This window comes from Onthophagus taurus, chromosome 7, assembly GCF_036711975.1.
Source record: "Onthophagus taurus isolate NC chromosome 7, IU_Otau_3.0, whole genome shotgun sequence".
In the NCBI taxonomy this organism is placed as follows: Eukaryota; Metazoa; Arthropoda; class Insecta; order Coleoptera; family Scarabaeidae; genus Onthophagus; species Onthophagus taurus.
The window spans coordinates 11,118,554-11,142,133 of record NC_091972.1 but is presented as its reverse complement, the minus strand read 5'-3'; the positions used below and the strand labels follow the sequence as shown (position 1 = coordinate 11,142,133).

The 23,580-nt window shown below is 31.1% G+C and overlaps 2 protein-coding genes across 3 annotated transcripts; one reads left to right on the top strand and one right to left on the bottom strand.

Annotated features, from left to right (window-relative positions):
* The first annotated feature begins 3,138 nt into the window (after window positions 1-3,138).
* On the top strand, window positions 3,139-9,599 carry LOC111423894 (nose resistant to fluoxetine protein 6-like). Its single transcript, XM_023057276.2, has 10 exons — window positions 3,139-3,520; window positions 3,577-3,788; window positions 6,532-6,758; window positions 6,812-6,912; window positions 6,964-7,160; window positions 7,212-7,369; window positions 7,863-8,034; window positions 8,542-8,877; window positions 8,937-9,269; window positions 9,325-9,599. The coding sequence occupies exons 1-10, from the start codon at window positions 3,313-3,315 to the stop codon at window positions 9,493-9,495; spliced, it is 2,115 nt and encodes a 704-aa protein (XP_022913044.1). The 5' UTR covers window positions 3,139-3,312; the 3' UTR covers window positions 9,496-9,599.
* A 1,689-nt stretch (window positions 9,600-11,288) lies between these two features.
* On the bottom strand, window positions 11,289-13,536 carry LOC111423830 (uncharacterized). Of its 2 annotated transcripts, XM_071197785.1 has the most exons (3): window positions 13,457-13,536; window positions 12,162-12,831; window positions 11,289-11,769 (listed from the first exon to the last, which is right to left on the bottom strand). In XM_071197785.1, the coding sequence occupies exon 2, from the start codon at window positions 12,826-12,828 to the stop codon at window positions 12,184-12,186; it is 645 nt and encodes a 214-aa protein (XP_071053886.1). In that variant the 5' UTR covers window positions 12,829-12,831; window positions 13,457-13,536; the 3' UTR covers window positions 11,289-11,769; window positions 12,162-12,183. The 2 variants fall into 2 exon arrangements, with proteins under 2 accessions (XP_071053886.1, XP_022912977.2); XM_023057209.2 differs by having other exon boundaries at window positions 11,289-12,831.
* Window positions 13,537-23,580: the final 10,044 nt, after the last annotated feature.

The following is a 23,580-nucleotide window of genomic DNA, read 5'->3' as shown; positions in this document are numbered from 1 at the left end:
TTCAAGAGTTTTTATTTTACTATTTATACAAAGTTAAACTTTTCTTCATATAATATATAGGTGTATAACTAAAATTAAGTCACACAGTTGTTCACCAAATTAAGACGAGAACGCAATAATACAGAAATGGAACGAAACTTTATTATTAAATTCATTTTGTTCGTTTTGCTTTTTACTAATTGAAGACGTTTTCATGAAAAATTAAATTCAAGGCTTTAGATGAGGTTAATTAAACATTTCGATACAAAGTGGGACCCCAACAGCTTTACAAATTGCTACATGTGTAAAACGATTTTATTTGAAACTGTTGATATTTTTGTTATTCCTTAAAGTATAGATGAAGAAATTGATAGAGATTGGAATAAATTAGCATATAGTGGAAAGATTGAATTTTATTTTCAAGTAGAAAATATAATTAAATATAATTTTAAAACTTTATAAACGTGTGAAATCAACATTTATTTCACATAGAAACAGAATAATTAGTTAAAGTGGAAGCTAAACACTCCAATGCCAACATTTAGTTTTTAAAGTTTGCTTTATTTGTATTTGGTAATCCAATAAGGACGTTTTATAACGGTTATGAAGTTAAGTAATTATCTAAAAACCCAGCAATCAATTGGCATTTATATGTTCTTCTTGGCTTTCAAAAAATGATTCTAAAATAGTCAGCGTTTCTTGCATCAGCTTAGGTTGCTACAGGACTTTGTATTTTTAGTTTTTCAATATTTTAAACATCTTAACCCAAGTTTTTATTAAGATAAGCTTCCAAAATGACGTCATTATTTTGATCTGTTCAGACTCTTAAATCACTGTGGATGTTATTTTAGTTGTTGTGTTTGCATGAAGGTATTAAACATTGATTCACTTTAACTAAGTAAATTTGTTATGAGCTTAGCAATTATCAACGACAATAATAATGGTTTTTTTTTGAAGAATTGTTTTTCATTTTCTTATCTAAAACCAGTAACCATTCTCGAAGAATAACAGAATCTTACCAATCTAAAGCAATGCCATTTTTTTGTTTGCCACTTTGAAAATCATTATTTTTGAAACACGTCATTTTCTTTGGAATACATTTAAAAATCAACCCAGTCCTTGAAGGTATTAAATATGTTTTTCGGCTCATATTCCCAATTTAGATATACCATTTTAGACAGATTTTGTTGAGAGTTTTGAAAATAACAAATTTCGTTTTTAGCCTCACTCACACAAAGGTTGATTGATGATCTTTCGGATGAATCTGCTTTTGTTATCTAAATCATTATACCGTTTTAGAAGTCCGTACATTTCGGAGTTAGACATAAAACAAAATATCTCTATTGTAGCTGTTGTAAGACCGAATAAAGCTTTCAATTCTAATTCGGCTATAAGACTTAAACTCGATTGTACAGAATTAGAATTTACTCTAATACGTGTCATTTCTTCATTTCCGATTTGGCATAATTTCTTGGATCGTTGCAATAATTAGTTATAAAAAATAGAAGGAAATATATTCCTTTCGCTCATAGCATTTTGAGTTGAGCACCACCAGTTTTGGTACTATAAAAGAAGGAATGGCACAAAGATTTCTCATTCCTACCCTACCCTGATTCCACAAAAACTCCATTCAATCATAAATCGGCTGGTGTTTTACTTTCCAACATAAATCCAAGGCAACGCAGGAACAACAAACTTCCTATTGTACCACTAAATAAATAGAAATTATCTTCAATTCAAAATTTGTCCATTTCATTAGTTGTTTTGGAGTCTATCGAATAATTTTGACATTGAGGTTTCTACCCTCTCTTAACATTCTCTTCTTATTTGTATTGTAAATGAGGATTTACATAAAAAGATATGTAGTATACAACGGTCCATTAAAATCATCTACATTTCTGTTGGAAGAAAAATAACTCATTTAGCGTTCTGATCATGAACGGAATTACTTTTTATGTTCACTTAGAACTCAACAGAAAATAGGAGGCTAAAAGCTCTCAAAGATTTTTATACTATTTCTATTATTTGAAAATTTATTTAAATCTGGTTGACATCATTTGGAATAGCAGTCCAAATGATGTCAACCAGATTTAAATAAATTTTCATATGATTCTAATTCTCGCGATTGCCTAATTTTTAATTTGTAAGATTAGATCTCGAAGGTTGCCTTTAAAAGCAATTTGATATCGCTTATTACTACATATAAACTGCTCCTAGATAATTATTTTGAAGGATTTTGAAGATCAATATATTTCAACATTTTAATTTTTGTAACCTTCATTTTTATTAACATTTTCAGGAGAACATAATTTATTTTCTATCAAATCAGAGATCGTTAAAGGGTTAATTTGTAAGAGTCACAATTACTCTGCAATTATTCTGACGTCTAATTAACATTTCGAATCTAACAGAAAATGCAAATTAAAGCCAATCTATTGTAACAATTGTGACAATTGCGTTTTACCTTGATAAAGATAAAATTTAAATGCAACCAAATGGAATTCTTTACGTAAAGTAATATGCGCACAACCTACGCTTTATTTGAATGTAATTATTAATAAATGCACCAACTGATCTAAATAATATTTTTATCTTTTTAATTAATTTCAATATGTATTACACGATGTGTCAAAAGTAGTGTTTTAAATAAAGATTTTATGTTTTTGATTTTGGGACAACTTTTGAAACACTTCGTATAAGAAAATAGTACAAGGTAAGAAACGGTATTTTATTTTGACATTTATTATTTACCTTTTTTGGGTCAATGCATTACTGATATAATTTATTGTTATATTTAGACAATCATTGAAATGTTCTCATTGAAATTTTATTCTTACAAGAAAATTTGCCTTCAAGGATACACCGTAAATTTCCTTTAGAAAATGCCGCAATATTTATGTTTACGCAATCTTTATTTATTATAGTGATATCCCAATTATTTTCCGCTTAAAGAGATTTTAATCACAAAGATAATAACTCTTAATCCTAAAAACACAATCAATTTAATTTCGAAAATACATATCAAAATTTAATCATTAACATAACAAATTGTTTAGCGTATTAAACATCCTTTAAATCCGCGTTACCAATTAATTTCAATGTGTATTATGCATCACACGGAGGGATATAATAAATAACCAAGTGTTACACGCTTGTGTGTAATTACTTATCGCCGGCTAATAAGAAAAGAATTATCTTACTGCCAAGGACAAGGCAACATGCTTCCGGAGCAATAACAGCAGCAAAGATACATTTGCTGGAACTGAAAGCCATTCGAAAAGCTTGGTTTGGCGTAAACGCCGCGATATAACTCGTAAGAACGGCGAAGCGAAAATGTTTCCGAAATGGAACATTTTATTCTTTCTCGTATTAGTTTCGGTTAATAAAGTTCGGTGTGATACGATCGAAAATATCGTTTCCAATAAACATTTATTTCCAACGTTACCGATCGCTTCGGTCGATTCAAAAAATGATCTTTGTAAAAGTGAGAGTGAAACTTATGTGAATCATTTGAATAATTTAACTTTGTGGGCTCATAAAAGTAAGTTAAATAATTCTTTTTTTTTATATCAAAATTAAATAATGTTTTTATAACAGTGTGGGATGCCACAGCTAAATCAACCACCGGTATTCTTCAAGGAAATAATTTTGAAATGGGCGATTTTGATGAATGTATGATAGCTCAAGCTCCGTTTAAAACACAATTTTGTTTTGCTGTGGTTACTGCTAATATTTCTAATGTTGAACCACCAGATGATCAGTTTAGTTTGTATTATGATCCAATGGATATCATTTTTAAAAGATTATACGTAAGAATCGATTTTAAAAAATTGTGCTTGATTATCGATTTTTGATGTTTAGAGAATTCATCTTTGTTTTGTTTATATTTATCTCCAAATCTACTATCGTAGCCACCAATTTAATCTCCTTATAGCCTTCCTTCAATATCATCGGCGTATCCTATGATTTATATTGTTTTATACGTTATTGTGCCTTTAGCATCTATTTTATATTGGCTCATGACATATTCCAGGACCAAATTGAATGTTGATGGTGCTAAACTGTCACCATGCTTGAATCCTTCTGACTACTTATAAAACTATCTGTAAGCCTATTTTGGATTGTAACTTGAAAGTCTCATTCATAGTTAACATAACTAATTTAGCTAGTTACGCTGGTATTCCAAAACTCGACATGATGATGCTTGTCGAAAATCGATAAAGCATATATTATGTAAATGCCTATATCAAATTCCCAGTATGCTACCTCATTTTCTTCTTTGTCTCATTACTAGAGAATAAGTTCACAGAAGGTGATGTTTTTCCTTCAATTCTCTATTAGTCCAACGCAAATAAGGCGCAAATTACTGGATCTTGTTCCTGAAACTATCTATCTTTGCATACTTGTTAACTCATCTGCCACTTCATTGCCAACTACGCGGGTGTGACCTAAAACATGCCTAGAACGTTACAGATCCAAGTGTATTGTGTTATTTTACTGCCGCCAAAAATAAATTCCCAGCATGCTACCTCATCTTCTTTTTTGTTTCATGACTAGAGAATAAGTTCACAGAAGATGATGTTTTTCCTTCAATTTTTTATTAGTCCAACGGACATAAGGTGCAAATTACTGCATCTTGTTCCTCAAACTATCTATCGCTGCATATTCATTAACTCATCTGCCACTTCATTGCCAACTACGCGGATATGACCTAGTATATACCTAGAACGTTACAGATTCAAGTGTATTGTGTTATCTTACCGCTGTCATAAAATGCCAATTTCACGACTCTTGTCATTGAGAGAGAGATAGAGAGAGAGAGAGAGAGAATGAATTACATATCCTATAGGCTGTAACATGTAAACATAATTAAGAGTAATCCCCTACGGAGTTAGTTCACATTTAGCATTGAGAATACCACATTTCCACCCATTGCCATAAATACATATCATAACGCAATATTTGGGGGTATTGCCTATATCTATAGAATAGATATAAAAATTTGGCTACAGTCTTATTTCCTTGTTAGAACTAGACTGGTAGATATCGCATTAGTTATTGCTAATCTGGATGTTTGGTGAATTCGTAACTGTGACTTTTTGAATTTTATTTATCATTTACAACCTTTAAGTGATTATGAGTCTCAAGTTTAAGACTCAATCAGTCCTGTGTTTCATGTAGTATCTAAAACATACAATCTTAAATGAAAATACTTATGAATTGATTACACTGCCCAACACATTTTTTTTCTCATACACCATTATATGTAGTTTATGTCGTTTTTCATGCTGATTCTGAAACTAATTTTAGCATTTTGAAAAACTTTTTAAATAGCTTTTTCAAAACTACATTAAATTTTACAGAATTTTAAAGCGATTTTTATATAAGAACGATACTACAAGATATATTGTATCAATCAAATTATGAATTTGTAGATTTCTGGCTGTGTGTGTAAATAAGGACTCGTTAGATTCAATTTAACTCTGTTTGTGATAGCTGAACGTCTTTTTGTTTCATAATGTCCCGTATCTGTACAAATAATCCCAACAGCTTCTGTTATGTGTGTGGAGAATTTACTTCCCAACGACATAAACGATTTATTACTCCTTTAATAGAAAATTTATATTTCCACTATTTTGGTCTAAAAATTAAAAATTAAGACAAGGAATGGGCTCCTCGCATTTGCTGCGCATGGTGTGCTGTTACTCTAAGACCTATGATTTGGCGTGAACAAATTGGTCATTTGTCTGATTGCTACCTTTTCTGCACGAAAACTTTCGGGTTCTCCAACAAAAATAAGAACAAGATTAGTTACGTGTGTCTTCTGCTATTCGTCCATTACTTCATTCAGAAGCACCAGTACCAAGACCTATGGCTATGCCATTACAGAAGCAGAAGAACAAATTTCTGAATTATTGACCAGCAATTATGAATATTCACCATTTCAAAAGGACGAACCTTACTTAGTAAATCAGTCAGAATTAAATGACCTTATTTGAGATCTGAATTTGTCAAAATCTAAAGCAGAAGTACTAGGATGGACTCCAGGCACACATATTTCTGTGTGTCGTAATCGCCAGAAAGAACTGTCACAGTATTTTTCAACCAAAGAAGGTCTTTCATGATGCTGACATTAGGTCATCTAACTAGATCTAATAATTATGAAATTGTATTTCATAGAGGCAAGATGTTTCATGAGCAGTATCGCCAAATCTCTTTCGCCGCGTGCAAGCTGATTGTTTTAGGCATGTTGAGCTTTCCATAAACCTGTTAAGAAAAATTATTTAATAAATATAGAATAATGCCCAAACGTAGTTTCAATACCTTAAATTAAAATGACGTCTAATATATTCAAATATTTTTGCACGAGGTGGATTACACATTAAATAAATGTTTCAACATATATTCATCAGACTAATAAAACTTATGACGCGATTGACTTGAAGGTTGACTTCTTGAACAACTAAAGTAGATAGCCAAGCACAACATTTTGAATTAAATATCTGAAGAAATTTATTAAAATATGTAGTTATTTCAAAAACCATTTTCCAGAGAACTAAAGATATCTCTCAAGCAACAAGAGATACAATTCGATTAGGTTGGTGCGTTCCAGCTTCATGTTCTGTAGATGAATTAGAAATGTCTTTAAACGAGCATTTAAAATCGACGGAATTTTATTTGCGTGAAAAAAATATTAGCTATTATGGCGTTGTGCCGGAAATTTTATGTCAGACACCCGACGGTGGAAAACCTTTTGATGGGAACGATATTTTTTTTTGGTTCTTAACATAATTATAAATGTTATTATAAATTATTTTTTGTATTATTTTAGTATAATAATTGGATTATTTCTATTCTTAGTTATCGTAGCAACAATGTACGATACAAAATTAGAAAATGAATTAACGGAAAAAGAGAAAAGTCATTATCAAAGTAAGAAATAATTTTTTGTCTTAATAAATTTATGCATTTAGATTTTTTTAGAAAATGTGTTACATAGAATCATTATGGGATTTTCCGCAAGAAGAAATTTTTTAGAAATGACCAAAGCTGAAGATTCAAATAAAGCATTGAAGAGTCTTTATGGTTTAAGAACAACATCAATTTTTATGATAATTATGGGTCATAGATTTGGAACTTTTACATCTGGACCAGTTATTAATTTTGATTACATCGAAACTGTATTTATTCCCAAATCAAAACCAACAACTTTTATAACTCATTTTTTGTAGCAATACAGATCCTTAGCTGGATGGTTTATTTTCCACGGTGATCTTTTCGTCGATACATTCTTCATTATAAGCGGAATTTTAGTAACTTATGGCCTTATTTCTCAATACGAAAAAAGATTTATTAATCCTGGTTTTGTTATTTTCCTGCGATACATGAGGTAAGATTTTTATATAAGAATGTTATTTGAATACAACAATCACATTAACATATCTGAGATTACATCAATGATGATTAATGAGTAATGAGAAGTTTACATGTTGCACACAGTGGTTAAAACCACAATATTCTCGTAATTCAATTTACGTAGGTTTAATAAATTATAATTTAGATCAAACCAGCTTCCATAAACATTTTCATTAAATATTACAAGGACATCATTTAGGACATCAAATTTAAAAAAATTGTAATTCTGGAAACCTTTCACTTCATACAAGGGCAATTTATAAGTTGTTTACACCTTACTCTTAGATACTTACTAATTAATTATGCAGCGAGATCATTAATGTATATTTTTTTGTTATATTATTGTCAGTGTTGTGTAAAAAATTCAATATTAATATGCTGAATATAGGAATATTAAAAACAACAACTCATAGTTCATAAATATAGTTACAAATAAACATATTTGTTGGAGTTATTTTTGTTTTTAGATTAACACCACTATATGCACTGGTTATTTTTTATTACGTAACGATTTTGAATTATATTGGATCTGGACCTTTATGGAAAATGATTGTTACTGATGGAGAATCTATGGATTGCAGAAATAATTGGTGGACAAATATTTTGTATATTAATAATTATGTTAATGAAGATCACATAGTAAGTTTTCTTAATGCCTTTAATTTGAAGCAAACCTTTCTTTAGTTATTCACTGTTAACGTTTCATCATTAAATAGAGTATTTGCTAATTGATAAAGATATTAAATAGCTTATATTTATGAAAAAATTATGATTTTATTAAAATTTTTGGAAAATCAATAATAAATAATCAAACTTAGTTCGGCTCTGTTCTTACAGAATATTTTTTTTAATTGTAAATAAGTTGCTTGTCGATACTTATACAGGTGAAATGAAGTAATAAAGAAATTGCAATTGCTCACTTTCAACGATCAAGGGCAATCCGCTTAGATCTACTACTTACTTATAGCATTTATATGCACACGACCACGATTGCAATTTTTACTTGTGCTTGATCGTGACTTTGAATGACTGTGCATAATTTGTAACGAATGTAAAATCGGATTAAAATAGAAATTGTAAAACATGATTTTATAATATTGGAATGTAATAATTTATTTACAATATTTATATATTTTTTCTTTGTAGTGTATGACTCAAACTTGGTACCTTTCTTGCGACATCCATTATTTTATAATAGCCATTATTTTAATCATCATTGGAAGAAACAAAAAAAAGGTGGCAATCGGTTTATTTTTCCTCCTTTTATTTTTATCTTTAGCTATACCTTTTATAATAACTTTAGCTTATTTAAGACCAGCCCTTTTATATTTCTACCCTGAATTCCTCACCAATCCAAAAGGCCATCCAGATTTTCGATTAACTTATATTAAAAGCCATACAAGAGCTACACCGTATTTTATTGGAATGATAGCCGGATATATTTATTACAAAATGAAAGATAACGAATACAGATTATCAAAAGTAAAATTTAAAAAAGAATTAAACAATAAATTCCTTTTTAAATCATCTTTTAATTTTAGGTACTCTCTCATTTTTTGACATTAATTTCGATTATACTTTTATTTATTGGAATAGCAAGTTCTGGAATCTTTTACAATCCTTATCATAAGTACAACGCTATAGAAGCAGCCGCTTACGCTGGTTTACATCGATTAACTTGGGCAATTGGAACGATCGGATTATTACTCACCGGAAGTTTCGGACACACAAGCGTCGTCCATAAAGTTTTATCTTGGTCACCGTTTATTCCATTGAGCAAACTCGTTTATGGCGCTTATCTTATCCACATGTCTTTTCATTTCAGATTTTTGGCTATGACTACAGGATCACAACAATTTGAATATTTTAAATTGGTAAAAATGTTTTATTAAATTTTCTTTTTGAAGTTATTAATTATTTACTTTGCAGTTTCAATTAACCATATCGGATATAGCTATTTCATTTATTTTCGGATTTATTATGTATATTTTAATTGAGACTCCCATAAGGAAGCTTTGTAAAGAATTGTTTATGGGGAAAAGAAAATCGCACTCGGAAAGAGAAAATAACGTTCCTAATAATAATGATAGTAGATTGTAAGAATTATTTTTATGTAATTATTGATATTGTTGAGTAAATATATTTTTAGTTAGTTTTTTAAAATTATACAGATAAATATTTAATAAATATACTCCAATAAATAATATCTAATCTCCTCAATTCCTAATTACTGCATTCATACAACTTGGTATGTTAGGGATTAAATTTTGAATGATATTCTGGGAAAAATCCGAACAAAAGGAGCAAATGGAATTTCGTTTTCAAACGCAATCTTTGAACTTTGTTCTCTCTGGTAAATAATGTTGATTTTTGCTGCTCTTTAATCTGCCTTCATCACTGATAAATCGTTTTGTAACATATTACTAGCGATTGTCCAGTATTTGAGAGCTGATTACCTCAAGAAAAGCTTTTCTGCCTTTACCTGGCCTACAAGTGTATTGTGGTTGCAATCGGTATGCTCAGTATAACTGCCTTCCAGTGATTGCGAGGGTGTCAGAAGGACACAATTAACTGCAGAAAGCAATTATAAAAATGCTAGTTGAATTCTAGAAACAAATATGGGACAAGATCCTATAAGATAAGAGAGAAGATCTAAACCAATTCATATGTAAGCTCCTAAAGAAGATAAGAAGCCAGAATCCAAAATGCCATCAGTAAGTATGGCAGGCCAATAGATATTTGACTACCAAGAGAAAACGAAGCCATATCTCTATGGAAAATCCAGTAGTTTTAGAAATTATAGAAGATATTAATAGGAGAAACCAAAAAAAGTGGAGGGAATAGTAGAAGGAATGATATCTCAAACTAGGAACAAAAATACAAGATTGTAAATCACGAATATGGTTAAGGGGATAATAAAAAGGACTTCTTTCCAGGATGTGTGGAAAACTGCAATGGTACTAATAATCCCAAAATGATGCATCACAGCTTGGAATCAGAAAAACAATCTATTGAAAGGGATTATAGACAAGATTATAGAAATAATTCTCCTGGAACAACTACAACATGAAGTAGAGAGGATAAACTACACCAGAAGAAGTTATTTGATTTCATGGAACGTAAGAGGTGCTGCACAGAAGACAATGAATCTTATTAGCACATTGAATCTTACTTAGAAAGAAGGACATCAGACGATTATGGTGCTATTAGATGTCGAGAAGGCCTACGACTCCATCTGGAAAGATATCCAGCTGACAAGGGTGATCACGACCTACTCGGAAAGTAGCCTGGTCAGATTTTTTTTCGGACAAACTTCCTGAATATCCTAAAGCGAATACAGAACGGCAAATAAGCTCTATGCCATCATAAGAGGATAGTCGCTGCTTCCAACATTTATCCAGCCTTAAAGCCAAAGTGTGTATGTCATCGTGGCATAAAAAAACTTAATGTTGGGGCACACGAGTCTAGCAAAACACAAAATGTCACTGAGGAACCACTTTTGTTTCTTCTCACCAAGGTTGTGTATAGCCATTTCCTTATGTATGACAATTTATCGTTAGCAATGTAATAAATGACCGACATACATTTACGAGATACTGCCAGGTGCCTGGTTTTACATCTTCATCACTTGAAAGTAATAGATTTCAACGTACAAGTCGTTTGTTAGTTTCTGCCTGGTTGTGATATACAAAAAAATCTGTTGCACAAACATCAGTAACTTTTATGTTGTTTTATATACCTATGCAAATAATGTTATAAGTATGGTAAATGTTGATTCGGAGTTGAATATGTTTTTTGATCACCCCAACAATTTTTTAAATCTTACAGTTAATAGTAAATAGATAATTCAATTAATTTAATTATACTTTTTGTTTTAATAAAACCATAAAAAATACAATTTTTAAGACATTTATTAACATGTTACATCGTACAATAAAATATTAAGACATATAGTAACTATGATAACGCCCTTTTTTTTCACTTGCAAGTTAAAAATGGGCATTAAAACGTTCCTAAAATAGTTATTGTCTTTACACAACAGTTTATTTATTTTTTTATAATCTCAAAATGAACCGTTCATAAAAAACATATTTATTAAGTCTAAAACACAAAAAATCGTTTAAGTAATTTTTTAATTTTTTTTTAGAAAACATTTTTCCGATTTCAGTTTTCTATTTATTTACTTATTTTTCGTTTTATTTAAATTTATGTACATCTAGGTTTTCGTTCGTGGAAAGGAAACGTATTGACTCAAGTAGGAAATAGACAACAACACTTCTGACACAAGCAACAGTCATTTTTAAACCGTCACGGAGATGGGGAACAATTTTTTTTGCCGGAGGTGATATGCTTATTCCACAACAAGTTCTTAAACTGAAACGTATACAAATCACTATTAGATTTGATTTATTAAAAAATTTTTTGTTTTATTTACAGTTTTGGTATGGAAGACGTTGATTTTGTTTTTTTTTTTGAAATATTTACATAATAGGATTTATTATTAATGTAGTACGATCAGGTACATTTTTAAATAGGATTAATACCGTTTTTAGTTAAAGTGTAGAAGTGTTTTTTTTTAAGTACGTTTAAAGCAAGATTACCATTGAACATTGATTTAAAAAATTAATTTCTTAAGTACTTAAATAGTTGAGATTCTAGGATTAAGAGAGAAAAGTGACTTTTTTTAAGATTTTAGTCACAACAATAAAAAATAATCGATAAAATTTGTTTATTAATAGCAGTAGGTAATTATTTTTTGTTTATACCTTATTCTAGTGTTCTTTTTAATTAATCAACGTGCAGACTCATGGGAAGGATGTCACAATTACATGCAGCGCCACCATCTCCAACGCTACACATTTGCCTGCACCATTCCTCCCAATCCACCGTCTTCAAGCTTCGATCCAACGATGAAGATGAAGAATTTACAGAAAAAACATTTTTATCCGTTTTTGCTGCCTCTTCGTAAACTTTGCAACTTTGACATCCCGGCAAACGATGCTTGAAATCAAGACAAAAATTTCCACAAACCTGCACGAAGTCGATCTCTTCGTTAACTTCTTTCGCTCGATTTTTTGGATCTTGACAATCGCAAAGTGGTTGTCCAAGGCCGTTTTTGCAAAGAATCGGGCACACGTTTCTTCGGGCCATCGAAGATTGAGCGACGCGAACGGCGTCGCTACTGTTTGGAGACTGAGCAGGAATTGTGTTAGGGGTGAGGTCCTGGCAGTCTGGGCCGCAGGATTTTCCACCTAAACCAGACATACAGAGGGCGGCGCAGATGCGTTTCGATTGAGACACGGAGACTATTGGTTGGAAGGACTCGGTGTTTCCATGGTAATAGACCTGTTTGGCAAAAGACATGCCCACCAGCAGGATGAAAACGATGGACATCATTGCGCAGAATCGCATCGATTTCAACCCTCGAAACATCGTCTGTGGAAAAGTGTGCTTGGGTTTAATATCGAGGAAAACTTTCGTGGGAAAAACTTTACTTCTAAACTAGTTTATATAATTATCTAATAAAAAAAGTCTGTTGTTAAAGTTGTTAACAAGAAAAAACGTTCTGCAATTAACAAATAGATTAAATCCAATAAATTTTAATTCAACAGCAATTAAAGTTGGTGAAAACGTTTTGGGTTCAAACAATAACAGTTAAACGCGATGAGGGTGAAGGATCGCCGCAAACAATTTAATAAGTAGTATAGTTGGACGATAACCGAAAATATATCACCGTCAGGGACAGAGGGTGTCATAAATCGCAGTCAGCGGCAGGACGCAAACAATTGAACGTCGGATGTCAACAGCAGAACGGCAGCCATTTTCCGCGTCGGCAAAAGGGGCGCCGAGGAAATGTTAGTAAGCCATGGGAATCGTGGCTGTTGCGCGATTTACATAATTTACACACTAAGAGGATTTTCGTAATCACATTGACAAATTTAACTAATTGTATAATCGCAAATGTTTTGGTTTATTATGTAAATTTCTGATAAATTAGTTTGACATGATGATTATGATGAGTTAAAAATTTTAAATATTATTTCCACTGCCTTTTACTTACAATAATTGATTAAATCCAAAGGGGAAGGTTTTACCAAGTGTGTAACGTTTTATTGAATGATTAAAACTGTGCCAGTGATAATTAGCGAGACTTTATATACGATGTCCGACTATTGATTAGTTCTTATCAGGATGATATCTGTGTATTTGACAGCAATATAATGTGAGAGTTAACATATCAGTAATTTTTTTAATGAAAATATACTATTGTTATAAAGTATATACAGTAAAATCTCGATATAATGCAATAATATAGGGAAGGGAGTGTCTGTTATAGACAAAAGTCCGTTATATGAAAAATTTTAATGCACACAAATTCGAACAGCTATACACACGGTTGCGTTATGTATTAGTTAGTTCTACTTTTTGTTCAATAAAAATATACAACAATCTAGCGCTGAATAACAAGTAATATTAGACCTAACACTAACACTAGAACTAACACTAGACCTAGAACTAGAATCATTCAGGTTTAGCCGTCTTAAGAGACGTGCGGCTAAACCCGAATGTTTTTAGTTTTAAGTCTAGTGTTAGTTCTAGTTTTAGTTCAATGAAAAATATACTGCAATTAAACGCTGAATAATAATTAAAACAAGAACTAACACTGGCATTAGAACTAACACTAGACCTAGAACTAGAAATATTAGGGTTTAGCCGTCTTAAGAGATGTGCGGCTAAACCCGAATGTTTCTAGTTTTAGGTCTAGTGTTAGTTCTAGTTTTAGTTCAATGGAAAATATACAACAATTAAACTCTGAATAATAATTAAAACAAGAACTAACACTGGCATTAGAACTAACACTAGACCTAGAACTAGAAACATTCGGGTTTAGCCGTCTTAAGAGACTTGCGGCTAAACCCGAATGTTCCTAGTTCTAGGTCTAGTGTCAGTTTAGTGCTAGTGTTAGTTCTAGTTTTGGTTCTATAAAGATATTTAAGAGCAATTTAGGAAATAACCCGAGTTGTATTCTATTTATAAGCGTTAACATTTATATTTAAATATGCTGATGTAAATATGCTGAGGTCCGTTATATCGAGGTTTTACTGTATTTTCAGTATCCATGATTAATAAGGAAACAATGAATTAACAATTTGGATATTAACCAATTTAGTCAGTTTTCCACGTAGTACTCAGACAATAATATAAAATAATTTATTAATAAACAAATTTTATAAATAAAAACAAATATTAAAAAAAGAAATAGTTTATATCTTTATAACACATTTATTGCTATCATAAAAACTAGATTTTATCAATTCATCACAACAAAAATATAAACTTTCGAAATAATGATGTAACTTTTTAATTAATGTTTTTAATTGAAATTTAATTATTAAATTGTTTGTTTTTAAAATGATGATAATATGCGTAGTGTGTTGAAACCATTTAATTAATCCATTCGCGCAAATTGTGTTTACCCACAATTTTTCAGGAATTAATTAATTGCGTAAAACTTTTTTATGATTTTATTATTCTTAAAATATTTATAAATAATGTCTTTATAAAACTTATTCTTTATAATGAGATTATTATACATTATAAATAGATTCATTATGTATAAACTCGATGCTGAGATGTTGTCTAACACTTTAAATACGATAAAAATCCATTAAAAAGTCCCAACTAGAATTTCCTTAACTCGAGTTATTTCCATACTCAAATATGTTTTTTATTAAATTTCCATATTTAAAATCTTGAATTTCGGGGAATTACCGCTGTAATTTTCATACAATTCTGTTCTTGTTGAAGTACGAACCTACCAACGTGATACGTGTAGCGAATTGATGTTGTTAATGGCAATGAGCGATAAAAGTAAAAAGCGACTTTAACTAAGAAATTACCATTCGAAAAACCAACATATATGTTAAAATAAAAACACCTCGAGTTATTATGCCTCAAAAAAAGTAACCGTCGGTTTTTGCTGTTATCGTGTTATATTTCGGGGAAGCACCGCAATTTTGATTCATGATTGGAAAGCAAATTCCATTGAAACTTGCAATAGTTTTAAATAAAAATGGAAAACATTTGTGCGAGAGTGGAAAAATCGTGGGAAAAAGTCAGTACTGTAGAGGATTTAGAACGTGTAAGGTGATTGAAGCGGCTTACAGACACGGTGACACGAAGTGAAGGCAAATCCCACTCAAGTGAAGTTCAAATAGGAACGAAATATTAAAAACATCAGGCAAATCAGTTCCATAAGAAGGGCACTCTACTAAACAATGATGGAGTACGAAGAAAAAAATACATATTATTTGCTGATGTGAATAAATTTGAAATTTTTTGAATTTTTTTCTATGAAAAGTTTGTTACCAACACTATTAAACACGGTGAAGGCTTTATTTGATTGACTATATCGAACCCTCAAAACTTTGAATCATTAACCGCAGGCTCCAGATTTCAATTCTATAAATCATTTGCAAGAGCACCTTGAGAGAAAGGTCAAACAAAGGACTATTTGAATCAAAGAGAACCTAACAAACGCTTTAAGGTAAGAATGGACGAAAATCCATTCGGATAAAACAAAAAGTCTTGCAGAGTCTATGCCAATGAGATTAAATAAGGTGATTTTCAAAGGATGTCAACCAAATATTAAAATTTATATTATAAAATTACACGCTTTCAGTGTGTCAGCACGACGTTTAAACTGTTTAACACTGAGTGAGAAACTAAAATTAATTGTAGAGTTAGAAAAGGGCGAAAAGAACGACATAGCATAACTATTTGGAAAGCCCCCTAACACATTATCGACTATTTAAAAACTTTTAGAAAAAGATAGCTATGTCAACAATGATTTTGATGAAGGTACTTGCTGCTGTTTTGGAAAAGGACGATTTGTTAGGTAGCGTAAGATGGTTAAAGAAGTTTTTGAAGAGGCATTATCTAGATTACAGGTGATACAAAGTATCAGATTTATAACATAGTGAGGAATGGTAAAATAATATCTTACTCTGAAGACATTATGAAAACTTTGAAACATCGTTATAGAAAATGAAAAGTATGATGTTCTACAAACAGTAGGATACACCACCGATGAAAATATCTTAGAAAACGTTATAGAACGCTTGGTCTCTAATCAAAACGGTAGATTTACTAAATCCAACGCTTACGTTAATCAAAATTCCTATTTTGTGTAATATTTCTAATCATTGTAGATCAAGAATCATGAGGACGAAGATAACAGTGAAACCAAATGTAATATAACATCATTGAAAATTTTGCACATATCTATGAATCAAGTTTTCTCTAACTCAAAATTTATTTTCTATGCGCTAAAGGTTCGAAGTAAGGTTGACCATGAAACTCAATTGAACTGAGGTTGTGCCTTTTTGCTACAACCTCAGTTGTGCAATGGGACTTGTATCACTTGTATATTGCTGATTTTCGTTATAGAATCAATATGATGAATTTTGCGCAGAATGTTTACTGTTTCAGCGTTTGAAAATTAAAAATGACATAATACTTGATATCTAGTTAAATGCATTTGTTATTGGAATATGTGTATTGTTTAGCACTTTCACACTTTTTTTTATGTAATTTATTTTTGAAGATTTAAAGGTATGAAATGAATAGTGAAAAATAGTACACTTTATAGAAACACAGTAAATATGATAGTAGTGCAAAGTCTGCTACAACTGTGTAAGGAAAGCTACACAATAAATTATGACAGATTCGAGCACAACAACAACAACAACGGTAAAATATAAATAGAAATAATAAACAATATAAAACCAGAAGATAAAGGCAAATATTCCTTTAGTTTTTTTCTCAAGCTGATATTAATCCAGAACTTGGATATGGTTCAAATAATCAAGAAACCGAGCAGCATTACAATGTGCTATTCCGCTATGTAATTCTAATATGGAATCTGTTAAATGCTAAAGGACGCAAAAAGAATGCAAAAAGATATGGTAGCACGTTTTGCAAAAAACTGTAAAAATCACCTCGCCATCACGTATACCAACACAAACGGTTACATTCTGCAACGAAAGTCCTACTAAAAACTTCTCCCTAATAACCTTTAGTAAGGTTTTCCATAGAATTGATAAGATATTGATGAGTTTATCTTTTAGATCTGAAGGGTGTGTTTATTCTATTTGTTTTATTTCTAATTGGGTCATAAAACACGGATATGTCAATGCAAATTCATTATGTACTAATTTTATCACTATCAATAGATTCATTTTCTATGAATTGTGATAACCATTCAATTTTTTCTTCTGATGTTAACATAAAATAAAGAATCAGAATGATACGCAGCATAAATATGATTTATGCTGCTTTTATGATTTATGGTTTACTTTTAAAACATTTAAATATACATCAAATGCTTGTTATCGGTGTAGAGTTTGCTGCTTTTCTTTAATGTTTGCTTTAATAATACCATTGTGATGCTGTGCAACTTTAATGCCTAGTCTTCGTGTTGATATTCCAACAATACATACAACACACAACAAACTTGAGAATTAACACGAAAAGCCTGTGACATAAAAAAAATTATCCTCAGATTAGTTAAATCTTCAATAAAAACCACCTTCGTGTACAACACATAGAAAACGGCTTTTGAATCAATTCGTGCCTTAGAGGAAGATTTAAGGGACTAAAATCAAATTCCTTATATTATTTTATACTATAACTGATTCTTTGACATGTAATTTAAAAAGAAAAGATTTCTCGTTATTATAAACTTGTTGTTTAAATTGGAAAAGTAATATACGTTGTATTAAACATTAAAACTTAAAAAATAATACGATATTTTTTAATATTCTAGGAATATTAATCATGAAGATAAGCTGATAAGCTAAAGTTACACCACATGCTACACCGGATAGCGATGTTTTAGTAGCCTTTTTGCTGGTTCACTCCCTATTATAGTTCAGGTACAGGAAAGAGATAGGTAGATACGATATGGTTCGAAGTTTCTGCCCGGGGTTCATATACTGAAAGCTACCTGAGGCTGTAACGATCTATTTTGTATCGTACATTCAACTAACTAAACAACAAAAAAAACATTTTAAAATAAAAAAGATCATAGTTTCAAGCTCCTTAGTTTCAAGTAAAAAAAAAAGAAAAACTAAACTTCATTTTGTAATCAATCAAAATAATCATCAAAAATCGTTTGTGAAAAATCTTCATTTGATACATTCCCCGGTCGGGCGGTTGCGAATTAAAACACTCAATGCCATACAAAATTACATCTTCTTTGTAAATTCAACGATTATGGAAAGATATATGTTAGAAAAACTAATTGAAAGTATCTAGTATAAGACGTCAAAAAGAAATTTATTAATGATGAAAAGTACCCAAGAAATATGGATTGTAAACTGTATACCCGTAAATTATAAAAAAAAGATCGAACACTGGTTTCTTATAAAAAAATAACTAGCTGTATTATTTTAACAACTAATTGTATTGGTCTTATTATATTGTTAAGTAATATTAAATAAAAAAAATTTTATAGAAAATTCTGTTGAAATAAATCGATTTTAAATGTTTTCCAACTGGCTTTTAAACTGGACTTTAATAATATTGATTTAGAATGACTTCGAAAGCTTTAGTTTGGCGCGTGCCAAACGCCGATTGCTTTCAATAAAGGGCCCCAAGGAGCATTGTGGTTGGATTAAATCCGGCGTTACCACCACTTCATGCATATTAATGGATCTAAACAACGCCGAAACGTCAACACCAGAGGTCTTCTATCATCGTATAAGATTGTAGATTCAAAAATTCCGAAAATTATTCTAAATCTTAATATGTTAATCAAACGGTTAAGTACTTAATCTATTGCGAATTCAAGATTGATTTAAGTATGCTGGGAATACTTAATTTTTTAAACATTGATTGATGGTTATGGTTTATATTTAGTATGGAGCTTATAAATAGATTGATTATAGCTAAAAATACGTTTATTTTAACATGAGTTGGTTAAAAATGATTTTGATTTATTGGAATTTCTTCAAGTTAATAAAAAGATTATATTCTTTTTCTATTATTAAAGATTTGTTTGATAAATCTGCCACTTTAGTTGATTTGATTTAAAGTGGGACCCGTTAATGAAAATAATATGATAAGTAACAAAAACAAAAAGATAAAATTCATAATCTTATAATTTTCTTATCTCATTCCCTTTGCACGAATAAAAAAAGAACTCAAATTTGCATTCAATTTATGTTTTGGTAATCCGATACAACAACAAAAAAGTGAACAAAACTAAATCACAACTAATTACACAACGATTTTAGTCCGGAGGGGACAAAATTTACGAGTGGCGGGGATGGGGTGGCTTCCGGACAACGTGGATGAAAAAGTCAACAAAAAAAAAAACTACAATTTTTGCCACATTTCCGTTTGCCCGGATCCGGTTTGAATATTGATCATCAGAAAGCACGGGTTCTATTGGGCGTCATTCGAAAAGGTCACCGCTCATGCGTTCTCGACTACCAACCCCCTTTCGAATCGTTTTTGGGGAAATAAATTAAGACCCCGTCGACTGAATATTCCGTTAAAATGATATTTCCACCATTGGAAATTTGATGTGCATACGTATGTACCACAGTAAATTGGCAAATGTGTGCATGCTCTGAATTTCCAAATTGTTCGAAATTGATTTCCATTGAAAATATAATTGACATAGGATGAAATATTGGGTTAACAATGATATGTTGATGATATAAATTTAAATTAGAATACTGCGTAATTTGTAGGTTAATCCAAGAATTATTGTGAATAAAAAGGTTTGATGAAATTAGAACAAAAATTGATGACTTTTTTGCAATTAAATGACGGATTATGGAAATTAATAATTGGAAGATCGTGATTTGAGTTTTGCCACGAAGCGGACTTACGTCACATTGCCCACGCTGAGCCACCATGAGCGATGAGGCTAAAGAAACTCATAGAAGCTTATTGTCAGAGAGATTAGCTGCAGAAGAAGAAATAACCTTCAGGAAGGACAAATGTACAGTGCAGAAATCGCTAATAAGAGGTTTCGAAATAAAATATATAATTTCTCGTATTGGTCAACTATAAAAGTCTTTTTCTGAAAACTAAAATAGTACATATTATTATTTGATTACAAATGATTAATGATAAGGTTCTTTTAGGCGACAGCGGATATCCTCTGCGAGAGTATTTTCTAACTCCATTGGCAGAGTGTAGAACAAGACCAGAAGAACTGTATAATGAAGCTCATATAAGAACCCGAAATACAGTGGAACGGTTCTTTGGAAATTGGAAACGTCGATTTCCTGTCCTTGCATATGGCCTACGTTTGAAAATTTCCACTGTGATGGAGGTTATTGTAGCAACGGCAGTTCTACAAAATATTACCAGAACAGTTATGGCCGAAGAAAATGTTGCTCTTTTTCCAGATGACATTAATGAAGCAGATTTAAATGTTCAAATTGAGGCTGGCCGTGTGGAGATGAATAATATCGGCAATAATGGGATACATTATTTAAGAGATAATTTAATAAATAACTACTTTAATGATTTATAAAACAATTTATTATAAAAACTATTTTTCATTACTTAACCTATCTAGTTTTCAACTGACATTAACTTGACAACACGAAAAACCCTAAAAAATTACTAAAATTTATAAAAATAACTAAATTTTATGGCGTTGTTGCCAAATAACCGATACTTAAACGTTACTTAGTTGAGCATTGTATATGTTGTGTCGGTGCAATAGACATAAAATTTAAGTTCTTCTTAACTATAAGAACTGCTTAACTAAGTTATGCTCAACTATGTAAACGGTGCAACCGGGCATTAGTTCCCTACTTTTTGAGTTTAGAAAAGTAATCGTACTCTAAGCTTCATTACTCGACTTTCGGTTTAGGAGAAATCAACAATTGACCCTGCACTATTTACAAGTCTAACATTGTAGATAGAACTAGTTGGTTTTAATAAAAAAATACATTTTTAAAACTAGAAAAGCTGCTTATTAAAATTCCACAACTTCAAAGATACTTGGTAAGTAACTGTTATTGTAATAAAATTTGTTCATTGGCAAAAAATTAAGTGGTAAGTACCTGCAAAATAAAGTATATGGCAACAGTGTATAATTTTATTATAATTTTGGATGAAGCATACTTTCAAAGTCATTTACAAGAAAAATCTCGTTCTGTGAAGATAGCAATACCTGCACACGTCAAAAAGGTAGAAGGTGCCATTTGGTGGGTTTCTTTGCAATTGAAAATGAATGTACGGATTTCAGTTCGTTCAACTTTATCCTCCATAGTTCCCTAAATAAGTTCTGATCTTTCCTCACTGCAAGTTATACTGTATCATCTGCAAACGTAGTTTACTCTAACTCTGGTATGTCACTTCTATGTAGCAGATGTAGGGTAGGAACCAATACACTACTTTGAAACACTCCCATTTTATCTCTTTTAAGTCCAAGTATTCATCTTTTTGTATCTAGCCTTCGTGTCAAACTCTGTCAGAGGAGCCGAACAGACTTTTTTTTATTTGAAGCTCCATTCAATGGCATGCGTTATTTTATGCATATGGTGTATTGTTGAGTGCTTTTGCCTGATTCCAAAATTGGTAATTTGGGATTAGGTTATTAGTTTCTATTATTAACCTCGGCCTTTTGTGCAGTAGTTTTCCGAAGATTTTTGGAACTATTGGTAATTGGGCTATAAAATTTAACATCGTTATGTTATTCCCCTGGCTTTTACAATATGATAACTTCTGCAACTTTCCAACATGCCGGTATATCTTTTAATCTAAAAACTATTAATGTTGATGAGATAGGTCAGCATGACTATACCTTCTATTGTATAGATGCTTTAGGATATCTCCTGTGATAAGTTTTGCCTTGGGTTCGCAATAAAGATCTCAGCCAGAAATTCAGAACAGCTTTCTAATAAGAAGAGCTTTTCTATTGAGTGGTAGTTTCATTAACCTAGAGACCTAATTCTTACCCGTACAATAAATTTTTCTCCTATATATCTCAGAAGAGTAGTAAATTCTATCAACACTTCCCTTTACTGTTAGCTTTTTGCTTTTATAACGATTACACCATCCTTGACTTGGTTGTTCCGGTGAGTGGTGTGATATCTTTTATAACCGCTTATTTTAAAGTAGGATTGACTTGGCATGTGTGTCTCAGAAATGAAGCACATCTATGCACTAAGCATTCAAGAAGACTTCCAAATCGGGTTTTAGGATGTCAATGGGACAAGGAAGTGCTACCTTTGCTGATTTCTGTTGCACGTTCTGGGCATAAAATATCGCAGGTTTTACTACTTTCTTGGTCTGAGCGTTAGCTAGTTGGGTGTTCTTTTTTACAATTAACGTATTTGGCAGATGAATTAAATTGACTGCAGTTTGCAGTTAGTTGATCTCCTGCGCATTTCATGCTAGCTGACGCTTTTCTGCAAAATTTCATTGAGTTTACTAGAATATGCTATAAGTTGCTCTTGAAACTCCTAGTCAAACAGAACCTAATGATAATGATGATTCTCGTATAAATGCAGATGTAATAAAAGTATGACTGGAATTGGCAAAAAAATTTTGTTACTAAAATTCATTACTTTTTCATAGATACCTTGGAACACTATATCAGACAACCCATATGATTTCTAAAATGATGTGGAGTGTAAGATAAGAGTAAAATATAATTATTTCATGAACCAACTTGAGGAGTTGATCGATATAGCAACGCTACAATTCTTTGTCTACGTTAATTAAGTTAGATTCCTAATAGAGAAGTTAATTTTAAGAAGTTTACTGGATCAGCAATTTATGATAATTTTAAAAATAATATGTAATGAACTGGTTTTATTCCGTGTGTTGGAGCAACAAATGTTATAAAATGCAATGACAGAACATTGCTGTTTAAGACGAACGTGGGCGTATTTGAGCAAAACTATCTACAACTTTAAAATTGCGTGCTACAAGCTGCTACACATTTCATTTACTTTGTGTGCATTTTGAACGCCTTTAGGTGTTTTTACTACTTTAGTCAGAAATAGGCATGAGTTTGTTTGAAAACTTTTTATTTATCGTAAAAATGTTATTTTATAAAATGAAAAATTCCTTGCTTTGTCTACAAAATTAAATATAAAATATCATTTTAAAATACTGAATAACCCAACAGATAAAAAACTCAACTCT

Coding starts and splice junctions, on each gene's coding strand:
- LOC111423894 (XM_023057276.2), top strand. CDS start 3,313: ATGTTTCCGAAATGGAACATTTTATTCTTTCTCGTATTAGTTTCGGTT. Junction 8,035..8,541: donor ATGTTAATGAAGATCACATA/GTAAGTTTTCTT, acceptor TTTTCTTTGTAG/TGTATGACTCAAACTTGGTA. Junction 8,878..8,936: donor ACGAATACAGATTATCAAAA/GTAAAATTTAAA, acceptor TTTTAATTTTAG/GTACTCTCTCATTTTTTGAC.
- LOC111423830 (XM_023057209.2), bottom strand. CDS start 12,828: ATGTTTCGAGGGTTGAAATCGATGCGATTCTGCGCAATGATGTCCATC.